Source organism: Sinocyclocheilus rhinocerous, unplaced genomic scaffold (assembly GCF_001515625.1).
Source record: "Sinocyclocheilus rhinocerous isolate Xijiao unplaced genomic scaffold, SAMN03320098_v1.1 scaffold805, whole genome shotgun sequence".
Lineage (NCBI taxonomy): Eukaryota > Metazoa > Chordata > Actinopteri > Cypriniformes > Cyprinidae > Sinocyclocheilus > Sinocyclocheilus rhinocerous.
The window spans coordinates 551,879-561,937 of NW_015646430.1; the positions used below are offsets into that span (position 1 = coordinate 551,879).

Sequence of the window (10,059 nt, forward strand, 5' to 3'; positions counted from 1 at the left end):
ATATATATATACATAGATATATATCTATGGTCTACACTGGATGCGGCACGACACGACAAATCCCCGACAGAAAACTGCTGCTGCGTTCTATTCATGATGTATTGACACAAATTTCAAATGATTTTCAGCGGTCGCTTTGTCGCGTCCAGTGTACTAGACAGACTTTAGCTGTTGCGGCGCAGACACGGTGTTACTCACTTATCGAGAACAAACAAAGCAACCTCGGCGTCCGATCGCAGGCCTTCCGCTCCTTGAGTTCTCTCCAGCGCTGGAAAGCTGATCCGATATTTACACGGGTCCTACTTCTTGCCTTCGTTTGTTCCGCAGACGTTTCCTCTTTTGTTTTTTATCCGCCGTCTCTATCTTTCTGTCGTTCGGCTCGGACTGAACGCTCTCTCCTCCACATCATGAGTAGACACGCCCCTTACTGCTGATTGGCTACAAGTTTGTTTTGCTATTCGGCCCGAATCAGTTTTCTAAAGCGTTTTTGAAAAATCGCTTACCCCACCTTTAAAAGTCAACACAAAACAGCATTTACCATTTAAAGTCAACGTGAAACAGCTTTTGCAACTAATTTTACCATTTAAATCAACGTGAAACAACATTTGCTGCAAAATTGCCATTTAAAGTCAAAGTAAATCAGCATTTACCATTTAAAGTCAATGTGAAACAGCATTTGCTGCAAATTTTATCATTTAAAGTCAATGTTAAACAGCATTTGCTGCAAATACTACTATTAAAAATCAACGCAAAACAGCATTTGCCATTTAAAGTCAACGTGAAACAGCATTTGCTGCAAATTTTACCATTTAAAGTCAACATGAAACAGCATTTGCTTACCATTTAAGGTCAACGTGAAACAGCTTTTGCAACAAATTTTACTATTTCTCATAATGTTAACATAATGTAAAAGTTTAACTATTTCTCATAATGTGCTGTATTTCAAATTCAGAGGTGTTATTGAGATGCATTGCTGTTCTCATTTGAAGGTTAGTTTATTTTACCTATCGTGGTGATGACAGTTCCAGCAAAGAAGAAAGCGCTGCCGAGGTCCCAGTGGCTGGAGTTATAGGACGTGTCTCCAATGGGACTCACGCCAGCGCTGACCGCATCTACTGCATGCTGGGAAAAGATGCACATACAGAAAAAGATTCAAACAGCCATTCTTGAAGTGCTTCATTGACAGTAAGTGACCAAAGTATAACAAAATTAGCAAATCATTTTCCAAAGCCATTTCCCCTGAGTCACCCTGCACAATGGCAGCCACTTTAAGAACATCATGCTTCTCAAAGTAATTCATTAGACTTGAATTTAATTGCTAAGTGATGTCAATATGATGTCAAGCCACCTGCTTTGTTTCATTGTCTAAAAAACCTGCACTGAAAATCGGTCTGCTCCGTCTGTCAGTTAATTCGATCAGTTTTTGTGGCTCTTCTCAAACTATTTAAAGAATAAGTAGTATAAATGGATTAGGCTGAGTAAATTTAGTCAATATATCGGTAAGTCCTGAGCAGACTGTGGTGATGCTGTTTTTATGTTAGTCACCCAAATCTTGCTTTTCGTAATCGTAAAGTAGTACAAGATATATTTGTACCCAGAGAAAGAGGGATATTTGTAACAGAAAAGTAAAGGAGTAGAAATTAGCGGTCAGCAATCAATCCATATTTACTACTGCAATAAAAAAGTTAGATGATATCAAAGAGAAAAACACAATAAAACAACATGCTGTCAGCAAGAAAACGGTTTTCTGAGTAATGTTTCTTCTGCTCCCGTAGGACTCGCCAAGCATCCTGGTGGGAAGATTTTTGAGTCAGTCCTTCTCACTGCCAAGAACAACAACACCGACAACAGCCAGCTGGTCTCGCATGACAGGACTGAGGCGTGTCGACATGACAGACACGCCGTGCATCTGATTCTGCTCAGACTAAATGTGAGTTTAAAGGCTCTTTTGAGCTGAATCTTCAGTATAAACATCAGGGCTGTCACAATTCCTAGATTAAATTTGAGTACTTTATTGCATTTTGCCCGTGTCGATGAACCGTCAAAATACTGGAAGTGGCACATTCCATGAACAAAATCCATGGAAAGCATTATTAGACCGTTTTCTAAGGCTTTGCATGTTTTGATGTCCACATGTTCTTGTTCAAGAGGCTGTAGTATTTCTATCTGGCCAAATATTAACGATTAAGTGGACATTTGAATTAAATGTTGTTTAGTCAATATTAATCAAGGATTAGATTGTACTGTAAAGTTTAAAAACAATCGTGAGGCCGTGGGCGCCCTCTGCAGGCATTTGTTATAATGCATAATGTACATTAGTTCTAGTGTTTATAATACATTACCAGCTTTGTTCAATACCATATAATCACTTGCTATACTTTATTTAAACCAATTATTATTCCCTCATTGCTATTATATATGTATTTTAAGTTATTTTAAATGTCTATTTCTATAGGTCTATTTTATTACCACAAAAAAAAATGATCCGATTACTCGATTAATTGTCAGAATAATCGACTATCAAAATAATCGTTACTGACAGCCCTAATAAAGATGCTTTGCATGCCCTACAAAATGTTTGTTTTGGAACCAATTATAGCACATTGTCTCAATTGTTTGTCCTAGACAGCAGTTTGATTAGATAGAGACTTTTGCTTGAGTCTGTTTCCTCTCAGATGTTTCTTCTGAGAAAAATGACCCCATTAATATCATTAATATCCCAGTTTCAGAAGAAGCAAAGGAGATATTAACCCTATAAAACCTATTGTATCATATTTGAAGTGCACATTTCACACATTTTATCCAGTAAAAGCTCTTTTAGTGTAATTGTACAAACGTCCAGCTTCAGCTGGAGCTTCACGTGTCTTTCTGCTGTCAAATCTTGACTGATTTTTATCAAGTAAACATCAGAATAACTGCAGTAATATTTCCAGATGAACACTTACTGGACTGAAGCAGCTCAGCTTTACTTGATTCTCCATCAATCATTTTTTAGAGTCTCAAATCTGATCATCAGGATCTTTTGAGGAGCGTTTGTTTCCAGAAGCTTTACTTTCACTGTTCCTCAGCGGAGGAATGATCTTCACAAGCCTCCAGAACATCTCACATCTTCTGAGGAGACCGACAACAGCCAGCTGGTCTCGCATGACAGGACTGAGGCGTGTCGACATGACAGACACGCCGTGCATCTGATTCTGCTCAGACTAAATGTGAGTTTAAAGGCTCTTTTGAGCTGAATCTTCAGTATAAACATCAGGGCTGTCACAATTCCTAGATTAAATTTGAGTACTTGATTGCATTTTGCCCGTGTCGATGAACCGTCAAAATACTGGAAGTGGCACATTCCATGAACAAGAATCCATGGAAAGCATTATTAGACCGTTTTCTAAGGCTTTGCATGTTTTGATGTCCACATGTTCTTGTTCAAGAGGCTGTAGTATTTCTATCTGGCCAAATATTAACGATTAAGTGGACATTTGAATTAAATGTTGTTTAGTCAATATTAATCAAGGATTAGATTGTACTGTAAAGTTTAAAAACAATCGTGAGGCCGTGGGCGCCCTCTGCAGGCATTTGTTATAATGCATAATGTACATTAGTTCTAGTGTTTATAATACATTACCAGCTTTGTTCAATACCATATAATCACTTGCTATACTTTATTTAAACCAATTATTATTCCCTCATTGCTATTATATATGTATTTTAAGTTATTTTAAATGTCTATTTCTATAGGTCTATTTTATTACCACAAAAAAAAAAGATCCGATTACTCGATTAATTGTCAGAATAATCGACTATCAAAATAATCGTTACTGACAGCCCTAATAAAGATGCTTTGCATGCCCTACAAAATGTTTGTTTTGGAACCAATTATAGCACATTGTCTCAATTGTTTGTCCTAGACAGCAGTTTGATTAAATAGAGACTTTTGCTTGAGTCTGTTTCCTCTCAGATGTTTCTTCTGAGAAAAATGACCCCATTAATATCATTAATATCCCAGTTTCAGAAGAAGCAAAGGAGATATTAACCCTATAAAACCTATTGTATCATATTTGAAGTGCACATTTCACACATTTTATCCAGTAAAAGCTCTTTTAGTGTAATTGTACAAACGTCCAGCTTCAGCTGGAGCTTCACGTGTCTTTCTGCTGTCAAATCTTGACTGATTTTTATCAAGTAAACATCAGAATAACTGCAGTAATATTTCCAGATGAACACTTACTGGACTGAAGCAGCTCAGCTTTACTTGATTCTCCATCAATCATGTTTTAGAGTCTCAAATCTGATCCTCAGGATCTTTTGAGGAGCGTTTGTTTCCAGAAGCTTTACTTTCACTGTTCCTCAGCGGAGGAATGATCTTCACAAGCCTCCAGAACATCTCACGTTTATTTCTCCATCTCTCAATCAGCACTGGATTGCATTGCATTATATGTTTGGATCATTTCAATCTCATTTTACTGAGACAGATTATTGGAGATATAGAGTGACGACTGAGATTTACATCATTTTATGTAAGTAATTGCTCTACTGTTATAAAGATCTCATTGGTTTACATTACAAGCATCAGAATTCCATCACTTTTTGTCCATGTAAATATCAGCATCTGTGCCAAATTGTATATTTTTACTCCGTTTGAGTCTCTGAATAAAACTGAGCTGTTTTTCCTTCATATTCTCACTTCATCAGACTATATGAGCCAAAAAAAGCCTGATCAACAAAAAATACATAAAGGTTCAATTAACTGTTCCATTTCAAAACATTAGATTTTTCGGACTATTATTTCATATGTCAGGCTTTACAGTCTGATTTGTGATTTTTCTGTGAGCAGTTATAGCACACGGACAGGTTTTGCTTCATGTGGACTATGAAGATGTCTGACGCTCCAGCAGGGCTTTGCTCTCAGGAGACTCTGTCTTCAGAGGGACAAACTATTAATAATTGATTATCTCGGAGCCTATTAGCTATCAAGGGGTCCGTTTCAACTGTCTTGACTGGAAATGGAAAATTAAAATTTTTTTTTTTTTTGGTATGAGCTTAATTACCAGATGTAGAGCACACTTTGAGTCACAAAGGATGCTTGCGTGACGTAAAAAGGAAAGAAATGAAGAAGGATGTAGGCGTGTATCAAAGTGACATCTTATCACTTATGCATCCGGTTATTGTCAGGTATGATTGAACTCAGTAAACTAGGTCAGACTGTAGAATGGTCACATGATGATTTAAACATTGAATGTAATGCGTTCATGTGACAGTGTTATTTTAGTTTCACTGATATGCTATTTTAGTTTAATATACTATTTATTATTCATTTTTTTTATAATTGGTCTTCAGTTTAATTTTTTTGTTTTAAAGTTTTAGTAATTTTGTTGTGTGTTTTTGAGATTTATTAATCCATTTTGGGATTAATAAAAAAAACAAGTAAAAAAAACATTTTATTTCAGCTAAAACTATGCCTATACAGTTAATTTTTAAATTGTTAATTTTATTATTATTATTCAGTTTTAGTCATTTTAATACTTCAAATTAAACTAAGCAAAAATGAGAAATGTTTCCTTGGCAAATAGCTGAAATAACAGATTTATTTCAGTATTTTTGCTTTATTTTCACATATTTTCATGTACACACACACACACACACACACACAAATAAAATACAGTATATATATATCTCAAATGGACCATTGACACTCCTAATTGAGATTGTAGATAGAGTGTCAATGGTCCATCTGAGAGATAGGTGGCGGTAATGCACTTATAAGTCTGCGATCCGCCGTAAAGCAAGAAGAAGAAGAAGACACGTCAGACGCCGGCTGTTGAGAAGAACGCGCTCAGGACAGATAGTTCGGACATTGCGGTGAAGACCGATCGCTTTGTGTCTTTACACATCAATGTATCGTCACGAGCCGCAGGGTTTAATTTGGTTTTGTTTGTGTATGTTTTTTTTTATTCTCAAAGCCGTGATTCCCATCCACTTCCATTATAAGACTGACAGACTGCAACGGTTTGAGTTAAAAATCTCCGTTTGTGTTCTACTGAAGAAACAAAGTCACCTACATCTTGGATGCCCTGGGGGTAAGCAGATAAACATCAAATTTTCATTTTTGGGTGAACTATCCCTTTAATAACCCTGGTTTGGCATACTACTATTTGAAACATTTACACATTGCATTCTGCTGCATATGAAGGCTAGTAATCATGCAGTAAAGTATGTAGTATACTAGCTTTCTGTACCATCACTGAACTGTAATCTGTTTATTAGTGACCATCTGCTTCCTTATTATTATAGATCCCTGGACACTCATTTGCATGGAAACGCTTGAATCAGCGAGCCTCAGTTAACCTTGAGATGAAAGTCCCATTTGAGATGACATTTTAATTCTTGATTATAAAGAACTAACCATAATCAATAACCTTTACAGCATTTATTAATATTAAACATGAACTTATGATACATACAGGACTATGTTTTCTCAGCCTGTTATATAATGGAAATGTTTCCCAACCATCTCATCCACCCTTCCAGTAATTCCCAGGCTGACTATGTAGGATGTGCTGTGAGAAATCAATGCAAAGCTTTAATTGATGGCAGCACATTTGCTTTCCATATATGTGAGATATATGTGCTCTCTGTTATGTAACAAGTGCTGGTGCTTTACCACATACACAAAATTCAGCCTAAAGTGAGTTTATGCTGGCAGAAGTGAGAGCTGATAATCCTGATGATGGCCAACGGGATTCATGTCTGTTTCAGAATGACATTTACTGATCGGCCGGAGGAAACTGCAGAGGAGATGTGTGGTTGAGGAAGGATGTTGCATAGCTGGAAAATGCTCATTTTGTGTCTTTAGATATACTACGATGCGAGTGTCACCAAAGAAGCCTTTACAATGAATCCTGCTTTAAATATCAATCTACTTTATGGCATTGAATGCATTCTTTATAGGTAATGTCATATTTTGCCCCAAAATCAAATGAAAAAAATAAGAAAAATTATATTTTATTACACAAGTTTTTAGGACCATTAAGACTTTATGTATTGTGAAATTGATTTCATGAGAATTTATCTTATTTTTCCCCCAAAATTTCACTCCAGTAATGTATCTCTTGGCTTTACTTGATTCTCCATCAATCATGTTTTAGAGTCTCAAATCTGATCCTCAGGATCTTTTGAGGAGCGTTTGTTTCCAGAAGCTTTACTTTCACTGTTCCTCAGCGGAGGAATGATCTTCACAAGCCTCCAGAACATCTCACATCTTCTGAGGAGCCTTTATTTCTTCATCTCTCAATCATCATTGCATTATATGTTTGGATCATTTAAATCTCAGCTTACTAAGACATATTATTGGAGATACAGAGTGACGACTGATATTTACCATTTTAGCGTCTCGTGAGCTGAATATTTCTCTGATCTCATGATCTCACCTTGATAAGGGCCTCGAGCTCGGCTGGAGAAACACAGGGGTTCCTCTCCAGGAACAGAGCCTTCTCCTGCGTGATGTTGTCCTTCTGGTTGCTCTCGAAGGGTTGCTCCAGTGCGCAGAAGGCCAGACCGCCGCACACCAGGTACGTCACCACCACCACAAACACGGCCACCACCGTCTTCCACTTCATGACCAAGTGCAGCGCAGCACCGTCTGCACCCGCGTCCATCCCCGTCACCACGCTGGCCGAGCGGGACGAGATGGAGAGGCGCGGGAGAGCGCAGTGACCGTTAGCTTTGATCTCACAGCCCATCGGGTTCTGCATGGCTGCTACGCTGGCCTGAACCAGACTGGACTGGACCGCACCAGACTGGACCTTCTTCGGAGGGACAATGTTTGTCTGAACAGCCACTAAAAAGAGACAGAGACAGACAGATGGAGAAGATAAATGAGTTATTTGGAATTATTGCAACCAGAATGAACATTATATTACATAGATCTTTTAGTTTTTACTGCTTACAAAGACCTAAAGTAGGTTTTTGTCTCAGACAGGATTATTATTGTTAACTAAAACTAAAACCAAAACATTTTTGTTTTATTTTTTATTTCATAAAAAATAAAAATAAAAACATTTTATTTCAGCTAGTTGTTTAGTTTAATCTGATGTACTAAAATAACTAAAACTGAAATAAAAATAAAAATAAAAAGTTTTACTAAAATTAAAGTGAAAACAGAAAATATAAAATCTAATTCAAAATATTAACAAAAATTATAATATGATGCTAAAATAACGCTGGTCGCTATTTTATTTATTAAAATACACATAAATGAGACAAATATTAGTATAGAGCTCATTTTATGTTGATAGCATCCTAGATTATTGTTCTGAAAAGATATTGATGAGAAATATTTGAGTTCATATTGAGATCTCTGACTTTTGATTGCAGAATTGGCAGATCTGAGAACAGTTTGAGACATTCTGAAATTCTAGACGAGATGTCAGAATAATGGGATTGTTTTTCTGAAGACTTCAGTAAAAGTCTCTGTTTGCTCTCCATTTCATTTCACTTCTGTCTAGAAGAACTGAGATATTAAAGAGAACCTTATTTGTAATTATTTTCCTGTGAAAATATATTTTCTGCAGAAATATATATTCTACTTAGTTATATTTTACGATGTAAATTTTTTTACCATCTACAATGTTTTTGACTTTTAAAACTTTAAGACTTTAGAGCATTTATTCTTTTTGCATTGTGAAATTGTTTTCATGAAAATAAAATTAATTTTCCCCCAAAATGTTCATTACAGGAATATGAAAAAGGAGCTATTATTGAAATTGTATTATTGAATAGAAATTATAGTATTATTTGTCATACTGCCTTATTTCAGCTTTAATTGTTTAAAAATATATATTTTTATTACAATATATATATTTGTAATTTTTCAAAATTAAGATTATTGGAGTATGTTTTACAAGAAGATACTATTTCAGTCTTTATACTTCAAAATTTCATGTTTAATTTAATGTGTTACTTGCCATTTCTTTGTAATTATTTGTGAATTTTACTAGCAATTTCTGAGTGAAAATTGTTTCTACACCATTTTTTTTCCAGTGTATATGAAATATAGTGTTATATATATTTAATTTCCTATGTGGTATTTTTTACCGTGTTAAACAATACAGAGTGCAATTGAATAACAGTTCATAATCACAGAGCATGCATGAAGAAGGTGTTATAATTCAGTCCATTAGTAACATGAGTTATAGATCCTGAAGTGATCTTCTGCGAGTCTCATGAGAAGCTTTAATCTAATCGTCTGGTTAAGCAGCAGCGAGCACTCAGAGAAGCTCTCCAGATTATGTCTTTACCACTGTAGAGAGATGCTCTCACAAGATAACATATTTCTTTTTCTAAGGTGTTATGGCGTGTTATAGTGTGGCCTTATCGCTCATGAACGGGGTGAATCAGCACAAGGTGAGACAGATGATATCTTGAGGAGGACAAAGCCATGCAGGGTCCCTACTGAGAGTCATTCATGTGTTCATATGAGCGCAGCTGCGTTCAGTCGCCCCGTTTAAACATTCAGCGTTGCCTTTGTGGGGGACAGTGGGCGGAGCCTGTGAGTCACAATGATGTAATGCTCAAACCACCCCATAATTTATGCAGGCCACGCCCCTCAGCATGCTTCAGTACAATCCCTTTGTAAAAATGAAACAGAAAATGTTGCAAGTTTGGGATTTATGAAAGATCACATGCATTAAATGTAGCGATTCAATAGACTGAACTTGCATGTGCATGTGTTGTATTGCCTAATAATCAATAAATGCACTTGAACAACCATAAATTTTGACTTTGAGTGACTCAGGGACATCACTATATCTGAGACATAAAAGCTGTCAGTCTAGCCCTCGCAAATCAATATCCAATCAAGTAGATATACAAACATTGATGAACGTGTCCATGAAAATTTAACAAGAACAATTCAATGAAAATATATACAATAGCCCTTTCTGATATATAAAATACATTGATTACAGTAATGACAACATGATTTTTAAAACACTCAGAGAAAATGAAATGGTATATATTTGCAATGTATAACTTGAAAAACGCCTGGATCATGCTTCATAAAAA

The 10,059-nt window shown here is 36.0% G+C and overlaps 1 protein-coding gene across 1 annotated transcript in view; it reads right to left on the minus strand.

Annotated features, from left to right (window-relative positions):
- Positions 1 to 10,059, minus strand: part of kcnk10b (potassium channel, subfamily K, member 10b) — a 19,388-nt gene that overhangs the window by 8,541 nt on the left and 788 nt on the right. The window contains exons 2-3 of the mRNA XM_016511894.1: positions 7,425 to 7,834; positions 1,005 to 1,122 (exon numbers count right to left, since the gene is read on the minus strand). Of these exons, the coding sequence (XP_016367380.1) occupies positions 1,005 to 1,122; positions 7,425 to 7,834 (528 nt within the window). The remainder of the gene's footprint in view (positions 1 to 1,004; positions 1,123 to 7,424; positions 7,835 to 10,059) is intronic.